Consider the following 20323-nt stretch of genomic DNA (forward strand, 5'->3'; position numbering starts at 1 on the left):
ATACAGGATGGACCAAGCTATCTCAAGGAATATCTTCACCCACATATATCTGAATGAGAACTAATATCCTTCCCTCAAACTCTGCTCTCTTTTCTGTTGCTAATACAGATTCAATATGTGGGGACCAGGGACAGAGACTTTTCAGAGGTGGTGCCACATCTGTGGAATTACTTACCTGAGGGGGTCCAACAAGTTTATTATTATTATTAGCATTTATATCCCGCTCTTCCTCCAAGGAGCCTTGAGCGGTGTACTACATACTTAAGTTTCTCCTCACAACAACCCTGTGAAGTAGGTTAGGCTGTGAGAGAAGTGACTGGCCCAGAGTCACCCAGCTAGTATCATGGCTGAATGGGGATTTGAACTCAGGTTTCCCCAGTCCTAGTCCAGCATTTTAACCACTACACCATGCTGGCTCATCCACGTTTATGACTTTTAAACAGGCCCTTAAGACCCACTTAATTAGAAACGGTTTTATGCTGGTTTTATTACAATGGTTTTATATTGTTTTTATTCTGCAGCTTTTGCCTTTTTGTGGATTTGTTTCCTTTTCTCTTAAAATTATGTCTTGGTTTTAAGCTCTATTTTGATATTAGCTGCTTTGTGTAAAGTATTTTAGAAAAGTGATATACAAATATTTTATATCTATCAATCAATATCTAAATGTCAGCTCCCAATATTCTTTCAGATTCAAGTGTAACCAAAAATGCTATCTGTCCCAACACAGTTGGAACAGGCCTAAATCGGCCCCTCATTCCAGACACTGGGGTCACCAGAGGCAATGCATCTCTTTATTTTCTGATAGGGCAAGTGACTGATTCTTTCAAGTAAATGACCAGATTCTTCCCTACTGGGAAAAGTAATGTGTTTTAATGTTCAGATGATAATAAAACCTAGCCATCACTCTGGCAACTGTATGGGATCCCAGAGGAAAGGTAGTGTGTTTCAGTGTGGAGAGATTCCCTTTGAACTCTACCTTTATACACACCCTGCTTATCATTAGAACAGCCATCTTGTTATTAAATAATTATCTGAGGGGTGAGAGCAAAGCCCGACCTCTATTTCTGCCACTATGTGCCCTGGACTCCACTAACAAGAATACGGAGGGGTATAGTATCTCTCTGTGTGCATTCCCTTGGCACACACCATGCCTGTCATGACAGCCATTTTGTTACTAAATAACGATAATCAGCAGTCCTCAGAGTAAACCACAGACTCCAATGGGAATGCTTCATAGGAAGTGGGTGGAAGATGTCAAATCTACAGCTTCCAGTGTGACTGAGTGAGTTTGTTGTTTTTTTAATGAGAACAAATATATTTAAACTCTGCTAATCTCTAGCATTGCATATTTTACTTTGATCACATAAGTGAAAATGAGCTAAAATCCTCCAGTTTTTATTACAAGTTCATTTTTCAGAGTTTCTAGTTAGAGTTTCCTGTCTCAAAAATTAAAGGGATATTATAGCTTAGAACTGTCTATAAATTAAATATCAGCTAGTCTGCAAGATTAATATCTATGTAATAGTCATACACCAGCCTTCAATAAAAAGAGTTTTAATAATCAATTAGTATAATAGAAATTAAAGATGGAAAAGACCTATTAGGAGGTCATCCAGTCCATCCCTTGCTGATGCCAAATTGCTCCCTGAAGTATTTTCAGTACTTTAATACACATCTGTCTTATTAAATCTAAGTTTAATGCAAGGTTAAGCATATTGCAGACACTCAAAGCATTCCTAGAATATGTAATAACCCTTCCACAACTGGGCTCCTCATAGACTTTCAGTCACGTCTCATGTTCTTTACAGAATTTTATCATAGCTTGAGTGCACCAATATATCTACGCAGGGTTATTCGGCAAATTGAACTTTAATGTGGGACAACCTTCAAAGTAGGTCAATTATTAGATCAAAGTGCTCTGAGTGTCTCTCAAGGTTCACGTTTTCCTGTGGTTCGGTGACTCAAGGCAATCGTATTTTTGTCAGCTCCTCAGAGCACTGAAAGTTTTCTAACACATCAACTTTGACATCAATTAAAGATTCAATTTCTTCCCATGGAAAGATTTAACACTTCAAACTTTAGCTATTCTGTGGAACAACAAAATCTTTTTTCTAAAAATTGTATAAGGCAGTTTTTGGCAGTCTGGACAATTTTTAAAATATTAGGCCCAGATTCTGAACATGCTGTGAATTATTTGCATACTACTATCAGTGTAAAAGGTTAAAAACATCTGTCAGGATCTAGATTGCAGTTAATTAGGGATTTTGTTAAGGTGATGATCGCTCTGGCAGTGATTGGCTGAGCTATCATAATGCCACAAAGGCACAGAAGGCAGAAGAGTCTATGTCACTGGATGAACTTCTCACATCCTAGAGAGAGGCAAAGGAGGAAGAAGGGCTTAGGAAAACAGGAACCAGGAGTCTGAGGTGGCAGTAAAGCAAAGGAAGGAGGGAAGATTTAAGAAATTAGACAAAAGACTTGGAAAAGAGAGTGGGGCAGTAGAATGAGGGAAACAGAAGAGGTCAGGCAGAGAGAAGTGTGAGATGAGAAGGAAAAGTGAACTAAGAAGATAGCTGCAAATGGTGAGGAGAAACAGAAGTGAGTTATTGTGTATAGATTAGAAAAATATAAGATATATATTTTGGCCACAAGCTACTAGCCTTGTAATAAATGGACCAAAACAGTTACTTGGCAGGTAAATCTAGAGCTCTGTTCCTCAGCAGGCAGTCTACAATTTTTATTTTATTTTATTTTATTTAGTGTGTGTATAAAATGTATGCAAAATGCCAACCAGACCACTGAGATTCTGCCTTTCCCCCTTCAATCTGTTCCTGTCACACCTTTCTTAAACTTCCCCAGAGGCCACCATTGTGCCAGCTTGCTCTCCCACATTCTCTTATAATGCTACACATGTGTCAAGGTCTACCTCCTAGAGACTGGTTATTTTAAGCTATGTGAATAATTGTAAATATCATCAATAGTATTATGGCTGCCACTCAAGCACAAACCTAAACACATGCACGATGAAAAAACCTGCCTGCCATGATGACAGCTACTATGACCATTAGGTTAATGACAACCTAGAATTACCTCCTTTTGCCCCACAAAATTAAAGTGGTGTGGCAATTTAGGGGCTTTCCTTATGCTGCCTGGATGGGAGGGTAAATTTTGGACTGAGGACATGCATGTAGTAGGATCCCAGTTTCTCTTTCCCACTGCTGATGAAAGGTTAGTTGGAAGGTAGAGATTGAGCTTAGAGAGCTCTTTGGATCCTTTTGGTAGTGAGAGGGCAGCAGCCCTGTGCTGTTGAAAACATCATTGGGAGGAGACCAGAGCCTACACAAAGCAAAAGTAGCTTAGCCTCTGTCATCACCAGAGAAAGGGTTGGAAGTGGGAGGTCTCATTATGCATTTTCATGGGTCCCCCTCTTGCTGTTTTTAATATAGAACCTTCTATGGTTGGATGTGAGGAATAGGCTTAGGGGGGATGGGAAAAAGGAAGTGCTTGGAACTCAAATACAAGTGCTGAAGGGTGAGTTTCAAGTAGACATTTAAGCAGAAAGAAGCAAGTTGAGAGCAAGAAATACTGCATTCCAAAGAGAAGGTGGAAGTGTGGCGAAAGTGGAAAGAGAAAATCTGGGAGTAGAACTAGGGTCCTTACAGACAGCAGTAAAACTGTGATATTAAAGACCCATCTATTTAGCCTGGCTTTTACTGATATTTAGTTTTAATGTTAATTTTCATCTCCTTTTAAATTGTTTTTTTTTTTTTTTTAAATTTTTTTAATCGGTATGTATTTTTTGTTTTAGTGTATATCACCCTGGGCAACTTTGGGAAGGGCAGTATGAAAATTGAATGAATGAATGAATGAACGAACCTAGGGCACCAGAACAGGGAGTGTGGCTGGTCTGCCTTCTAGGAAAGCCTACCATTGTAAAAGACCACCGACACCCCTAAACTCTGAAGAATGATTCACAGGTGTGTATGTGTTGCTTGTTAGTCAACACTTCATTATTTGCAACTGAGCACATGAACTGCTTCCAGTGAAAAGCACTGGGCTGGTTCAGACGACACTCCAACTGACCCATCCTAATGGACCATGGGCATGCACATCTCTTGCCTAATTATCCCACCATCACTGAATTGCATGGGGGGCAGTTCATCAGAATACTCTTCAATGTACACATTAAATGTAATATTTAATCCATACATTAGGAGGAGGTAGTGGTAGAGCATCTGCTTTGCATGCAGAAGGTGCCAGGTTCAATCCCTGACATCTCCAGGTAGGGCTAGGAAAGACTTCTGCCTGAAATTTTGGAAAAGCCATTGCCAGTCAGTGTAGACAATACTGAGATAGATGGAACCAATGGTCTGACTTGATATAAGGTAGCTTCCTATGTTCCTATAAAGGAATCACCCTCTGTGTGATTATGTGGCAACAGGACAGCCCATCAGATGGGGAGGGGGAGACATATGTGATCAAACTCCTCCCACATGTGATTAGGAGAGGCCAGCAAACATATCATCTGAACCAACCTGATGTGTACAAGGCAACTTGAGCTGATATGGAAGTCCCATCTTTGGTGGTTGACCTGTGATGGCTCATTCACACATGCAAATCACCACTTGATGCTGTAGTCAACATGTGATGAACATGCTGGTGACACACACACACACACAACCAAATTTCCACACCATAAGAAAAAAGCAGAAACCTCTGGAGAATCTCAGACTACGCAACAGCTCTCTGAAATGATTATTATTTTAAACACTGATCATATAGGAGGTGTTTCCCCCCCACACACACACACAATATGACATTGCTTTAACTCCATCTGCATTTTCAGCAAAAATGAGAAAAATTACTTTTGAAAACTACTAAAGTAACTTTCTTATAACACAGTATTACAACAACAACAACAATGTTTAGCTAGAGCTGAACTGACCTTTTATACATTTTGATTTTCATGTCAAAATTTGCATGTCCACAGGGGAATGAGAGAGAGTATTTATACACAAGACTAACACGGAAGCGCCAGTCCCCTGTAGCTGTCTTCACGTGAGCCCAGCTGCTCTCAAGGTGATTGTGTGGGGTTGATTCACAGATGAAGCAGACCAAAAGTATTCATAATTATTGTCATTTATTCGCTTATCATTTGTGTTTCTGCTTCTCCATGCAGAATACAATTTTAAGCTTCACATAAAGCAAAATGAAAAATCACATTCATTCAATTACTGGGGGGGGGGAAGGGGGGGCGGGAACCAAAGCACAATCTATTTCTTTCAAGAGATTTTTGATGGAATGCTAATCAGTGGAATGGCCTTTGGTAAGACAAACCACCTCTGAGTGATCTGTTGAAAATTCCCATTGATACACCTGATATATATACCTGATTGAAGCTGCCCTTTGAGCTTACATAGCTCAACCCCTGCACATACATACAAACCCCTGCTAACTGGGCAAAGAGGCACCTTTTACCATGGTGATTCTCTTTATTTAGCAGGGGGAGAGTAACTGGCCCTATCCACCCCCAGTACAGTACTTCCAGTGACTGTTGCTGGTGTGTGTCTTATGTTTCTTTTTAGAATGTGAGCCCTTGGGGACAGGAAGCCATCTTATTTGTTATTTCTCTTTGTAAACTGCCCTGAGCCATTTTTGGAAGGGCGGTATAGAAATCGAATTAATTATTATTATTATTATTATTATTATTATTATTATTAGTGATGCCCCTTCAGCTGGGGTGCTGAACCAGGGTGTTGAATCAGTAAAACTTTAAATTCCAGTTCAGGTTCTTCAGTATTTTTTTAACTCTCCAGTTCAGACACAACTTTAAAGAGTACTTCAGTAACGAGTTCACATGCTTTGAACTGGTTTTGAACCACTTTGGATACATTCCATGCTGAATAATACAGAACTCTTGTGCTTGCAGTGCAACTCAATAAAATGAATAACACAACTTCAAAAAATTATTATTATTATCACTGTTAATTGCGCAAAGAGGCACCTTTTAAAGTGTTGGTTCTGTTATATTTATTGGGGAGAGCACAACAGTTCATTTCCAGTTCCAGCAGTGTCCCTCCAGTGGCTGTTGCTGGTGTTACCTTCTCCTTCATTTTAGGTTGTGAAACCTTTTGGGACAGTGAACTATTTCCCCTTAACTTTACTATGCAAATGGCTTTGAGATTTTTTTTTTGCTGGGAACTAGTGCATAAATATTTTTTAATATTTTTTTGTTTATTTGGCCTATTTTGGCTTTCCTAAACAAAATGCACATAACCGAACAAAAAACAAAAGAGGAAAATACCTCGTTTAAGATGTTTAAGAACTTAGGAAGCTGCCTTATACCAAGTAAGATCATTGGTCCATGTATTGACTACAATAGACTGGCAGCAGCTTCTCCAAAGTTACAGGCAGGATTACCTCTCAGCCTTATCTGAAGATGCCAGGGAAAGAACTTGGAACCTTTTGTATGCAAGCATGCAGGTGCTCTTTCCAGGGAATGAGTGAGGCAAGTCTCTACTGGAACACCATATAAACTAACAGTCCTAAACCCTGGCTAGCCATTTCCATCACTCTTCCTTCTCTCTTTTCAGACACTAAGAAATATAGCTTAGCCAAATGCAGTTGGAGTAGAGGAGCCTTTACTATCCCTTCAAAAGAATATTCTGAGTGTTTAATGACTGGAATTGGTTTTGAATCAGTTACCACGTTTTCTGTTTAATAATTCAGTTCTGGTATAAATTCAAGGCAACCAAGATAGTTTAGATTTGGGTTCAATTCTGGTTCTTTAAAAAACAAAACAAAAAACACCTCTCTGAACCAACTTTTGGGTTCGGATTCAGTTTGAACATCCAGCCGTCAACCCTTTAGCCAAAAAATCCTTTGAGAATGAGGCAATTCTCTAATATGGAGCTTTCAGAAGTGCAAGGCAAGCTACCTGACTGGGCATAGGTCTTCTGTTATCAGCCCTGAATTCCTGAATCATGTGGCAAATTTTCCCATACTAAGGAGAAGCACAGCAGGATGAGGACTTTGCTTCATTCAAACATAAAATATGACCTTGTCTGCTGGGGAGAATATTCTGACAATCTATTCAAGTTACTCTGTTAATAGTTATTCAATGGCTGTATTTAACAACTTCACCAGTTGCACAGTTTGCACAAGCAAAGATAAAGAGCATTAGTTCCTTCTGAAGGTCATTCAGAAGCAAGTACCTCACTGCTATACTGCTTAGTCCATACAGAGGCACATGCCCAGACAAGAGACCTAATGGTATGCTCTCTGTCTATGTATAAATAATGCTGAAACAATTCCAAGTTAAAAAGTTTAGTACCTTGCTTTACATTAACATCTAAACAAATGTCTGGGGGTCAGTTTGCCACTTGATTCAGCTGGCTGCAGCTTTTCTTGGGCTGTACCACATAAGGTTGTGGGGACTTACATTTTTGAATGCTCCCCTCACTGGAAAATAAAATTAGTATGTTATTTCACCCTGACCAGAGATGGGTGAACTAACCTGTGTTGGAACTGGAAACAGCTCAGTACATACAAGTGTTTACAGTGAATGTTTAGGGAAAAAGCTTGTGTGTTTCTGAGAGCTTTTCTCCAAGTTCATAATGTTGGCACATGCATGCAGATAGTACTTTATCACATTACCACTTGGGTGCACTAGACCCAGACTTGAACTCTGGTGAGGCCTCCTCAAGGAGGGAAGAAGAACAAACCCCTGCTGGACCCCCTCACACTGGGGAGGATCCCCAGGAACCATAGCTCCCGAACAACTAACTGAAGCTCATTCTTCCATCAGAACACCACTGGAAGGACCAGAAACATGAGAAATCCAGAACCCCACTCCCAACTGGCCTGATTCACCTTAAGAATCCCCATCCTGGGACCTCAGGAGCAGAACCCCCATGAGAGTCCCAGAACATCAGGAGCAAAGGAAATGTCAAGCCAGAGCTGAGCTCCAACAATGGCAGTGAAGTTCCTGCCTGGTAGCTTGGGGCTTTGTTTTCAGTGAGCCTACTTGGGAGGAAAAGAAGTCAGCTCAGGTACCTGCCATGGATCTGGACCCATCTCAGCTCCAGGAAGGGGCAGCCTCCAGCTCCCTCTATAAACCCAGCATTTGCACCCTGATCTTTGCTGGTGCAACAGCTTCTCTTTGAAAGCTGTTTCTAGAACCAGCTCCCAAGCTCTTGTTCAATTGCTGTGCTCCAGCCACTAACTCAAGGCTTGGCCCTCCAGCCTCAGCTCTCGTTCTGTGACCTGACCTGGTACCTCTACCTAGCACCAAGCCTCCTTGTCCTGCTCAGCTGGAGCACAGACACTGGAACTGAGGTTATCAGCACCAGCCATGACTGAGCGCTGCACTTGAAAGTTCATCTACCCATACCGAAGCAAACACACCTGGGAACAAGAGAAGGGTTTGGGGTTGGATGGAGGACAACCACATCAAATGTTTGCAAGAAGCAACCTAAGGGAATTGACCCAAATTGAGAAGAGATACTTACCAATCAGAACTCTACTTAGTCAGATGGACTGGACACTTAGTTCACAGCAATCAATGAGAATGAACTCCTGCAAAGTAGCCTGAACACTAACTGCACATGTGCAAAAGCTCATGATATATCCCAGATCAGAGAAGAACTTCTGAGGGAAATTACATTTAGCCTGGACTACATCTGAGCATTACCATATCTGAGCTGGACAAATTTATATTTTGAACAAGGCAATTACAAACTCCAGCAATATCTTTATATCCAACAAATAGTTATTCAGCAAGGGGCTCTCTCTCTCTCTCTCTCTCTCTCTCTCTCTCTCTCTCTCTCTCTCTCTGGGGGAGCATACTCATGCAACCCTCCCCTTCCCCATTTGGAGTATGAAATGGCACTGTCCAGGAACTTTACCATTCCATTCTGCTGAAATGGTAGCAATTATGTAAATGTGGTTGACACACTGTCAACTACACCACACCTTAAGCATTGGCCAGTAAAGCTAGGGCTTTTGCTATGTGCAAACAACTGCACATTCAAGTGTCAGTTTGCTGGTGTTGGGCAGCCTCACTGGAAATGTGTGTTAAAAAAATCACCTAGAGACAGTGGAAACTGGAACTATGTGGAATCAATCGCCAAGAAACAAATATAGGTCAAGCCTGAGGGTCATAGAATCACAGAGCAACACCTGTTCCCTGCTCAGAGCTGTGACTTGCAGGGAAGGGAACTGCATAGAGATGGGGCTTCCTGGGGCCCCTTCTCAGTTTCCATTCTTTACATCAAAACATGCTTGCTCCCAAGCCTTCCTCCAAACTGTGCTCTGCTACTTCATCACTACAATAACCCTGCTAACTTGGCAAAGAGGCACCTTTTACCGTGGTGATTCTCTTTATTTAGCAGGGGGAGAGTAACTGGCCCTGTCCACCCCCAGCACAGTACTTCCAGTGACTGTTGCTGGTGTGTATCTTATGTTTCTTTTAGATTGTGAGCCCCTTGGGGACAGGGATCCATCTTATTTATTTATTATTTCTCTATGTAAACCGCCCTGAGCCATTTTTGGAAGGGCGGTATAGAAATCGAATTATTATTATTATTATTATTATTATTATTATTATTATTATTATTTCTTGTTTACACAGTCAGACAGGCAGGGTGGATTTGATTTAAATCACGATTTAAATCACTAGCAGGGTGGATAAAAATAAAAAAATCTGATTTAAATTAAAAAAATCAGATTTTTTTTATTTAAATTGGATTTTTTTGATTTAAATCGGATTTTTTTTATTTTTATCCACCCTGCTAGTGATTTAAATCGTGATTTATATCGTGATTTAAATCAGTTTGATTTAAATCAAATCCACCCTGCAGACAGGTGTTATTGACTGGTTTGTTTTATCCAGACATCGAGTCCTTCCCAAGGACCTGGGATGGCTGAATTTTATCATTATTACTGTTGGTTATTATAGATATCGTCGCAAAATATAGGCTGTTCCCAGTAAAGCTGCTTTTTGTAACTGGCTGATGGTAATTTCTGTGGCCCCTATGGTGTTGAGGTGCTCTTCAAGGTCTTTTGGGACTGCATCCAGGGCGCCAATTACCACTGGGATTATTTTGGTATTATTATTATTATTATTATTATTATTATTATTATCATTATTATTATTACAATAACCTCTTGGGGCTTCCACATCTGGAAGCCATAGGTAGTCTGGTCCCAAATATTATTTTGGGTGCAAAACCCAGTTCCTTATTTGTAGGTGATTTATCAGTAGAAGTTCTGAGAGAAGAGTAGTCAACTTGAGAGTACTTCGAGCCAAACCAAAGCTCTAGGCTTGCTAAAGTCCTAAGAACCTCATAGGATACAGTGTCCTGGTGGAAAAGGTGGGTGATTTGGGATGGTCCAATGCTTATTTTGTGATGCAGAACTGTTCAAGTCCTAATGACTTATGTAAGCTTCAGCTACAGCTCTGAAATGAGCAAAGAGATGCAAAACACCACACTCAGCTTAACTATTTTTCAAGTGTGGGTCAGTGTGAGAGCCACTTCCCACCACACATATCTCCTCACAATGCTACGCTTTCCCCAGCACTGGAAGAGGGCTTTAAGAGAAACTGAGTGCTGTTGAGTTCCAGCACCATCTTGGAAGGCAGACATGGAATGCTGGGAAGTATTTCCTCTGTGGGGAAAGTGTGGGGAAGGACTGCACTTCCTAGTGCTCCGTTCATGCCTTCCAAGATGGCACTAGGGCTCAACCGGGCTCAGTTTCCCTTCAAGGAGCCCCATTTGCTGTGGTCAAAGAGCAGCACTGCATAGTGGGATCAGTTGGTTCTGTGAATGCACTAGGATCTAGAAGACAACTTTAATCTCAGGTATGATTTCCTGGTATTTCCTGTTCGACCTATTCTCTTAAAGGTAGGTTTGAAAGCAACAGTGGAAACACACTTTGGTTCATTTCATATATTAAAACCCAGGCTTGCCACTGAATGTATTCTCAACAAAGATCTACAGCCAATTCAGGCTCTCTGACAAATGCACAGTCAAAACAGCTTACATGCACACCTAAAATAGTAATGTGTGAAATAACCCTTAGACAACAAAAGAGTGCAATTATCTCAAACTCAAACCATATACTCTCTATCTGTAATTGGGATCTACAGGGATCCATTCCCACTATCTCCTCCCATCAAGGGTTTCCAGGTAAGTTCTTCTGTTCTACTGCTGCTGGGGAAGGCAAGGGGAAAACACAAGACTTGAAAGTTACGAACAATAAGAAGACTCCAGCTCAAATACCTTCTGTCTCCTTTTTACAGTGGATAGACGATTATTTCAGCCCATCCATTTTAAACCCCTATCTTACTCCTTTCCATTAACTCCAGCTACAACAAAGTTTTTTTTTAAGAAAACATATACCTTCAATCTGGTATGCTGCTGTTGCTGCACCCCATGCAAATTCTTCTGGGAAAGAAGCATCTTCTGGATTCCAGTTGCAAACAGCAGGAGAGGAGAGGTTAGTGAAGGTGACAGAGGGATCTGATGCCATGTTTCTGGGAAGATCTGTCTTGCTGTCAGTCAGCTAGGACTCCCTGTTCTGCTCCTCTTTTTGCCCCAAACAGATTCTGCATCAGTAGCAAAAGAAAGAAGCAGTGAGATGTGAGCCTCAACCCTCAGGAATAAATCTTGCAACATTCATAACCTGAATGGATGGGTTCAGAGGACAATGTTCAAGCTCCTGTGCTTCTGTTGGAGGAGGAAAAGAGTAATCCAACAAACGACAAGAATATCTCCATGAACTCTCCATGAATTCTCATGAACTCCAAGATGATCTCTCTTATTTCAAGCACATCCCTGCCTCAAGAGAAGAGACACCACACAATCCTAGAGAATCCCACAAAGCAAAATATTTCCACACAGAGCTCCATTGGGCAATGCTTTAAAAAGACTAGAGTTGTCACCTTTTTATTTGACAAATTAGGAACAGACTACGCAGTTATAGTGTTAGTGGACAAAAAGAATGCCAAGAAAAACTGGCACATGCTAGGGCAGTATGGGTATTCAAAATTGTGAGCATCAGGAAGCAGTTATGCACTGCAGCTCTTACCATCATTTACACAAGCATTGGCGAACACCAAAGAAAACCTAATCAGTATAACAAAAAATGTACAAAAATGAATGGGTAACAAATGAAGTTCTGAAAAGGATCCCCATTTGTATCCATTACTTAGGAGCCCATTCATTTCCTAATAGAATGAGGGAAGAACCAAATGGCCCCTTATCTTGACTTGCCTCATCTCCTGTTTCTCTGCTCTGGAATCTGACCATCAGCCTGTTCTCAACCATAACATACACTTCTAGCCCTCACATTTCTGACAGGTCAGTCCAGAACCTCACCATCAGCCTGACTTCAATGGCACATCTTCTGCCTCTGGTTCTTTGGATCCTTGTATGCCCATGCTGGAACATGACCTCCAAGCTGCATGGTAAAGCTGTTTGTCTAGTACCTCACTGGGCTCTGACATTCCTCCAGTATAATAGCACTGCTCCCAGCACATGTTACACTGGGTCATCTGCATTAACTTAACTTGGGTTTTGCATTGGCTTCGTCCTCACCATAGCAAGGAGATCCATATTCTTCTCTTCCATCCAGCACATTAACTTAAGTTTTACACTTCCAGACTCTTTCCTTGACTAAACATTAAATCCTCAGGTAATGTATGTAAAAAGAGAAGACAAGCCCATTTGGAAAGAAAGCTCTATGGGTCCCCATTCTCTCTTCTGGTCCAATAAAAGATACTTTATTTATAGGAGACAAAGACCTCCAGTAGCTAAAGTGTATTTAAAAATATCACACTAGATGGCACCATTGCAACTTTATTGTTCAGGCACTGCAAGAACTATTTTGCCTTTGACAGTAGTAAAACACACCCAAATTGATTTATGCTAAGGTCGTTATTCATGTTTATTGGGCCACAGGCAATTGTACCTTGGGGGCAAGGGGGAGATCAAATTCTATTCAGTAAATTCCTGACTTGTGCCGTATTGCTCTCCTTTGCACAGATCCTTCAACTTGGAAAATATTTACTCAGGAGAGCTGATCTGCTGTTGTAAATCATTAACATGTATATGTATGGCTGCAACGGACAAAAAAATGGACTGAGTTGGATCCTAATACGCAAACTTATTTGTGTTTTATTTTAGCAAAACTATTTCTAAAATGTTAAGCAGCCAAATTCGGCTCTAGAAATCCTTGTAAAATTGTAAAGCAACTGGATCAGTATCAGACAAATTTTGCTCAGCTGCACCATGCCTGTTACATTCATACCCCACTCTTCTTCCAAGGAGTTCAGATTAACATACATACTTCCCCATCCCATTTAGCCCTCCGAATAAACCTGTGGGGTAGATTAAGCTGACAGAAGGAGAGTAAATGGTCCAAGGTCACCCGGTAAGCATCACAGTTGAGCAAAGATTTCAATGTAGGTCTCCCCTGGCCCAAGTCCAACATCCTAGACATTATACTGCCTGGGCCTGCCTGGGACAACACCAGTCTCCAAACTTTATGCTCAGTTTGTAAATCAGAAATAGGTTTTGGATAACTTTCAAAAAAACATTTTCCTGTTTCCCTAGAGGCTTTAGAGTTTGGAACTCTAGGTAGGAATGTTTTGGGGACTGGGGAAAACAAATGCATATGGAAGTTCTCATTGACAATGTACATACACAGTGTTGTCATGATTGATGTGCACATAAAGGGTCTCTGAATAGTATTTACTAGCAAAATCATGGAGATTGGTAAATTATGTTTTCCTATGCAATACTAAGCAGAGGACTGGAAACTATTAGCAAGCACTGCGATACAATCAGGTTTTATAAAAACACCCATTAGAATGTCTTACAAAAATCTGCTCAAATTGGACATAAACACTCCTGCTGACTGAAATGAACAGTTATGATAAACAACAACTTTGGGGTGGGTGGGGGAAACCATTAATGCATCACAGAGAAAATCGTATTACTCCTGATCCTATTTAGTAGCATCATTAATGTTCAGGAAGAGGGAGGAAATGGCAGATTAATTAAATCTCCAGATATTATGAGTGGGAGGAGTGGAGACATTAGAAACACGGGCAGAATTTAACAAAGCTATTCACCTTGGAAAGTGGCAAACTATTCCATCTGGTAGAAAACTGGGGAGAGGGGGAGTTGAGGGAGGTAGAAGACCCGAAAGATTTAGTGACAAGACAAACAAATCTGACAAGAGTTAGCTATCCCAGCATACAGAAAACTACTGCATTAGTTCAAGATGGCACTTTCAGGAACCTGCCTAATTCAGGATCTGGGATCTTTCCACGAAAGCTAGAATCAGAATTGCAGCTGGGTCTGTGGTACATGTAATTCAGATCCAAGGACAAGGCAAGGTCCAGCCTCCCACAGTTTGGGATGCACCAAGTTGGCCAGTCAGTCCAGAGAATCATCAGCAACATAATGTTCAGACTGAGGGAATGTAGCAGATCTTGGAGCTTTATAGGAGGTAGTGCCACCTGACTGGCTCACAGGGATCACATGTTTTCTTGGAGCTGGGGCTTTTACACACAGTAGGTAAAGCTCCTGGGTAAATGTTGAGTGAAGCCACTTTGAATTACACTCACGGCATGAGGGAAGCAGGCCTCTCACACTTCTGCTCTAGGGTTTTCTTTTGGTGTAGGTTCACATTGCATGCCTCCGTGTTTTCCTTCTAGCCAATGTGGGGCGGAGCAGTCCTTGGGTAGGAACACGATGTTGCCTTCAAAACATCGTGTCCTAGACTAGGAGCATATGTATACACCAGGCCTGCTCAACTTAGGCCCCCCCAGCTGTTTTTGGAATACAGCTCCCATAATCCCCAGCCACAGAGGCCAATAGCCAGGGATTGTGGGAGTTGTAGGCCAACATCTGCAGGAGGACTGAAGTTGAGCAGCCATGGTATACACTAACAGATTTCTTCCCTTTTTTCCAACACATGTGTGGTGTTTTAACCAGCAAAAACCTTAAGCAAGCAGACTAATATTGTTCCAAAAAGTCAATTTAAGCAAACACAGAGGTTTAACTTTTGTAACTATAACTTAAAGAGTTTGCTTCCTGCAGCTAAGCAAGCCTGCTCAATCTGAATTTCTAAAGAGCTATATCTGCATTCCTAAAGAGAGTTATCATGTTAATGATTCTACGTCAATGTCTTTCCCTTTTTGCTGCGGCATTTTCAGAAAAACGCGCTTAAACCCAGCATTTTTTTAAAAATGGAAATACATCAAGATAAGCTAGAATTCAGAGGACAAAGACTGATTTTGTGTGGAGTGCTTCCAAGGACCTTGAATGGACTTCGGGGTAAGTTTGGCCGGTGTGTGAACGCACACACTCTCTTCCAAAGGAGATGCGTGGTAACAGCCCTGTGTGGAAACACTCCTGGAGAATTATGCCCTGTGGAGTTATCCCCCGTTAAACTGCCTACCATTTCCTCTAGTGCCAATGGCACAGGGAATATGGAAAGGGTGAGTGACCCACAGGACTCCTGGACTCAACCCCATAGCTTCCGATAGCAATTGGTAATGAATGTTGAGCAGAGGCACAGCGAAACAGAGGGTAGGAACCAAGCCAGAATCATATTGTGTGATTAAGGATGGTAGTCACCCCATTTTCCCTCAGAGTTTGGTGTTACTGAGCTTTACCACTGGGTAGCGAAAAGAGGATATGCAGGATAACCGGCCAATCATAATTCACCACCAACCCAACTTCTGGCTCCATTCACATGGTGTGAGAACATGCAGATAGAGTCCCTTTTCCCACTGGGTGGAATTCTGAGGACGGGAGAAGGCTCCCCACCAAGAGCATATAAAACTGCTGACCAAGTGCACTGGTCAATGACCATAATAAAGTCTATCTAACAGATGACCAAGCAAAAACTTTCGTGAAGTTTTTTACTGTCCTTTCATATTCTACTACTAGAGGAAAATAAATCAAGAGGAACTCCTGTTGCGACCCATACTATACTAGCCCATCTGGCAGCACCTACCTTTTAAAAGGAGGATCAAGTAGATTCCTCATTTGCTCCAACAGCAGCTCATCTGTCCTGAGAAGCCAAAGCTAACAGCTGCTTGAAAGAGCTAGAAATAGCTGCTGAGCAGCATGGCTTGCTGTGGGGCAGCTGCAATGTCTCCTCCTGATCATTTTTTGAACTTCAGCCACTCTAATGTCTGCAACTTCGGACCACATGTACAGTACCTCTTCTCTCTCCTCTTCCTTTCCTTCTCACCACAGCTCTAGACAATGCTGTGAGGAAACCCAATATTACACTGTGTCCTTCCTGCAACCACACAACAAATGTGCATTCCACACATATCTTAAACACCTGCGTACATGCACTTGGGAATCCTAGTGCAATCGAGGGGTGTTTAAAGACATGTGTGCATGGCAGACATGCTATGTACTTGCTGTATGGGTACCAGCATTTCCCGCAAGAACTATAATCTGTAGACCTGCTCTCATTTTCCACCTTCTCTCATTCGTGTGGTCCATTCCATGTCCTGTTTTCAGCTACCCTTGACCCTGCTTTTCCTGGGTCCATCTGCCTGCCCAAATCCTCGCTACCTCCATTCTCATGCTTCTCCTACCACTTTGAGCATTTTTGTTGAAAAGCAGTATACAAATAATTGCAGTAGTAGTAGCAGCTTCTCCTCCCCGGACTCTTCTGAACTGTCCCAAGCCCCCATAGGCTCACAGCAGCTCAATTGTTGTGGTCCAGGCCTGATTTATATACTAAATATGCTCATTAGCTAGCATACAAAATTAGGCCTGCCTCATAGTGACCAAGTTCTTTTATATAGTGACCATGTAGGATCTGGGCGCAAGGAAGAAAGGAGATCAAACCAATCCTAAATGATTCAATGGGCTTTATTGAGTATAAAAGAATAACAACATCAATCAAGCTGAGCAGAAAGCAGAACATCCTATCAATATTACTAACAGTATTTCAACCCTAGCCAGCACCAATATTCACCCAGTGTTCCTAACTAACATAGGTGTGTGTATTAAATCTTCCTAAAGCCTAATGTAATTCAGATATAGACGGAAAAGGGGGGGGGGTAAGGAAGGCTGAGGGCTGGCATGGTTTGGGGAGATCAGGAATTAGTAGAGGGACGAAGGGAAAGGAGAAGGAGGGGAAAGGATGGAGGGATCCAAGGCTTGTAGAAGCAGCATATTACCAGGATCAGAGGCTTGAGAACGGTGGATCTTTCAGCTGAAGGAGAGAAGCTTTTGGCTGGAGACAGGAGCTTTTGGATCAAGCATGCAGTTTGCTCAGAGCACGGCTGAGAGTCAGAGCACCATGGCTGGGGAAGTCTTGACTTCTCACTGTGCAGTGGAAATCACAGACAGTTCATGTCCATGGACAGAGTTCCTGCCTCTAGCCCCGCGGCTTGTGCAGCAAACTCTTGGATTACTCATGAGCAAGTCTTGCTTGTAGGCAGAAGATTGCGTGTAGACACAAGACTGCTTGTAGGCAAGAGACTGCTAGTTCTCTGTCCAGTAAGCTTCATTCTTTATAGTTGTATTTTCCTTTGATCTCTCATAGAGTCTATTTGAAATCTCCTCATCTTTTCCTGGCTCCCCAAAAAGGGTGACAATGCTTTTACCTTCTGGATAATATTGGCCAGTCCAGAGAGATCTGAATCCCATCTTCTGTAAGCTGTGAGCTTAGAAAGGTGGGGGGGGGACATTGCCCAAAGCAAATCTGCATCTCTGAGCTGCAAATGGGCATCTTCTCTTGTCCCAGATTTGCTAGCCTGATCCCAAAAGGTGTTAAAGTGTTAGTAAAGTAAGAATTAAAGTCTATAGGTGTTTTATTTGTGTGCATTTACCTATGCCGAATTTCTATAGAGAGCAATTGAGTCAATCATTGACAAAGATTAACACAGACTTCTTGCAACAGGAAAGGGGAGATCAGCCTCTGGCCTCTTCCACAGACATTATCTGATAGTGAGTCACATTTTAGCATTTGGATTGTTCTGGCCTGGCTTTTGTGCTTCCTTGAGTACCCATCTCACAATACAATGCTGGATCGCCTCTTCCCTCACAGACCAGTTGAGATCTGGGGTGTCAATTCACCCTGAGCCCAGGCATTAATTGAACTCTTAATATAAAATGAAATCAGACACAGGCCTGAATTCCATATACTTCTGGGCTGGTACCTCTGGGTCTAATATGTTGGGGTGCCCCTAACACAATCTATGGCCCCTATAGACCCTTCTGCCTGCCAGGCCCCACCATGACATTCGGGCAACTTAGCCAATCACTGCCACAGGTTTCACCACTACAAATTACCGCAGTGTACTGGCTTTTCTATACCAGTCGTACAGAGCCACCTATGATTCAGCTGTAGCAGCCTGCTGCAATAGCGCAGGTAACACAACTTTTCAAAAGATTTGTGGAATATTACTATGCGGTAAGCATTTTTATTTCCCCTCCCCCGCCCCAGTCTCCTCTCCCAAGAAACACTTGTTTATTGTGCACGCCGTTTTTATCCTGCAAAGCGTTAATGGATGCTTTTTCAAGCACCTGGGAAGCAAGATAAGTAGCACAGCGGTAGTTTAATTTGACAAAGTAATCTAAACGCCTATTTGAAATCTAGTAAATACAGGTTATTTTTTTAAATGACTTATGCTTTTATACTATTTGGTGTTCTAGGCATTATTAAAGATGTGCAGTGATGCCTGGAGATGATTATGTTGTTCTGAGACTATCACAAAACACATACCTGACCCTGCAGCTGAGCTAATGGAATCAGAAAGAGGGAGAAAAGATCAATGCAGCTTCTCTTTAGCATGGCTGTCACTTGCTTGATTTGAACACATAAATGAAACAGAGATTAAAGGATACAGTACTCAGAAAGGTGCAGTGTTTAGCTCTTTTATTATTATCTTAGAGGTAGTCTGCTTAACAACAACAAAAAAAGGTCACAGGGATGGATCCAGTATCTCATTCCATTTCAGCTTTTTGGTCTTTCATCCTCTTTTAGATCAGTTCATAGAAAACTGAACAGATGAGTAGTAAAGATAAAACCATGCATATCCCCCTTCTTCCTGATGGATGTAATTATAAACAACACAAAAGGTTTGTGGTTAAACAGGTGGCTTTTCTAAGCTTTCCTGGAAAAACCTGACACCTTTCCTGTTAGCTTCTTTGAAAATGTGCCTGAGTTTCTTGGACCTGTTGCAGCATATGCAGCAAAGCTGCTGAATTCCCCTTAATTTCCTTGCCAAATATTCAACAAGCAATGAAAACCATAGTGCTAAATGACTCACTATGGCTTGTGGATTTATTTTTCTCAATGTTATCATTTTCTCATTACATCATATATCATGGTTACAGTTCTTTAGAGATACAATGGACGATTCCAGGTCTTGGAGGAGACCAAGCTTGGCTATATGATGAGCTATCCAGAAATAGTCCTTAGCTTCCTTGGTAGTTAATCTGATAGAACTGCAGTAGTCATTGGATTATTCCTAGCCAGAAAGTAAAGGGTTAATGTTACCTTTAACACCTGGAAGCAGGTGGGGGGAATTGATATGTAGATTTTGATTCCTGTACAATAGCACAGTGACTTCTCTCTCTCCAGTCAAATATATATTGTATGTAACCCAGCTTTCTTACCCAGCATGATTAGTTTTCCTATTTTTATGCAAGCTCAAAGTAAAGTTCCTTACAGTTATGAATTATGATTCTGTGTGGTTTCTTCAGAAACTGCTGACAGGTTATGGGCCCTGAACAGCTGGACTGTTGTGATCCTATCCTGTGAATTCTGAAGAAACAGAAGGAAGCAGATTAGTTAGAACTCATGTTGGACATTTCCCCAGAAAGGAGACCAGGGCAGGCTGAGAGTTTGGAAACAGTCCTCCAAGAGCATTTCCAGATGGGGCTTTTAGCTCGCTTCTCCTGTGGAATAGAGGATATGTGTTCACATATGAGCCAGATTTCCTCCGAAGTCCCTGCAAGCTATTGGGGAGCATGCCAGACATGATTCGGGCTCTTCATTGCATGTTAAAGAGTATAGCCCGATTTATGTCTGGGGCAAAAAAAAATCAACTTTTTGTGTTGGGTTTTTTGGGCAAATTTGAACTCGTAGTAAAGCCTTGCAGTAAACTCATGGTAAATCCAGCTGTCTGGAAATGCTGCAGGTGGGAGAAGATGCAGGAGGGAAGCATACTCAGACACAAAACGCACCTAAGAGATAGAAACAATGAGATCAAGCCAGCGGTGACGAAATATGGTTTTTTCTGCTCAGATTCTACAGGACTGGGAAGGCTGCC

The 20323-nt window shown here is 41.7% G+C and overlaps 1 protein-coding gene and 1 long non-coding RNA gene across 10 annotated transcripts in view; one reads left to right on the forward strand and one right to left on the reverse strand.

Moving 5' to 3' along the window:
* LOC128328211 (cytosolic beta-glucosidase-like) overlaps positions 1-20323 on the reverse strand; it is a 116308-nt gene that overhangs the window by 47405 nt on the left and 48580 nt on the right. For 5 of the 8 annotated variants that reach the window (XM_053257961.1, XM_053257965.1, XM_053257959.1 and 2 more), the window contains one exon: positions 11403-11608. In XM_053257961.1, coding sequence (XP_053113936.1) covers positions 11403-11532 — 130 coding nt within the window. In that variant the 5' untranslated portion in view covers positions 11533-11608. Of the gene's footprint in view, positions 1-11402; positions 11609-12599; positions 12647-12972; positions 12998-16032; positions 16054-20323 lie in introns of those variants that run through there. The other 3 variants (XM_053257960.1, XM_053257963.1, XM_053257964.1) reach the window with 3 other exon arrangements.
* On the forward strand, positions 2384-18858 carry LOC128328213 (uncharacterized). Of its 2 annotated transcripts, none has more exons than XR_008309082.1 (3): positions 2384-2598; positions 15227-15347; positions 18702-18858. It is a non-coding gene; the product is annotated as an uncharacterized LOC128328213 (long non-coding RNA). The 2 variants fall into 2 exon arrangements; XR_008309081.1 differs by having other exon boundaries at positions 2384-2582.

This window comes from Hemicordylus capensis, chromosome 5 (assembly GCF_027244095.1).
Source record: "Hemicordylus capensis ecotype Gifberg chromosome 5, rHemCap1.1.pri, whole genome shotgun sequence".
Classification (NCBI taxonomy): domain Eukaryota; kingdom Metazoa; phylum Chordata; class Lepidosauria; order Squamata; family Cordylidae; genus Hemicordylus; species Hemicordylus capensis.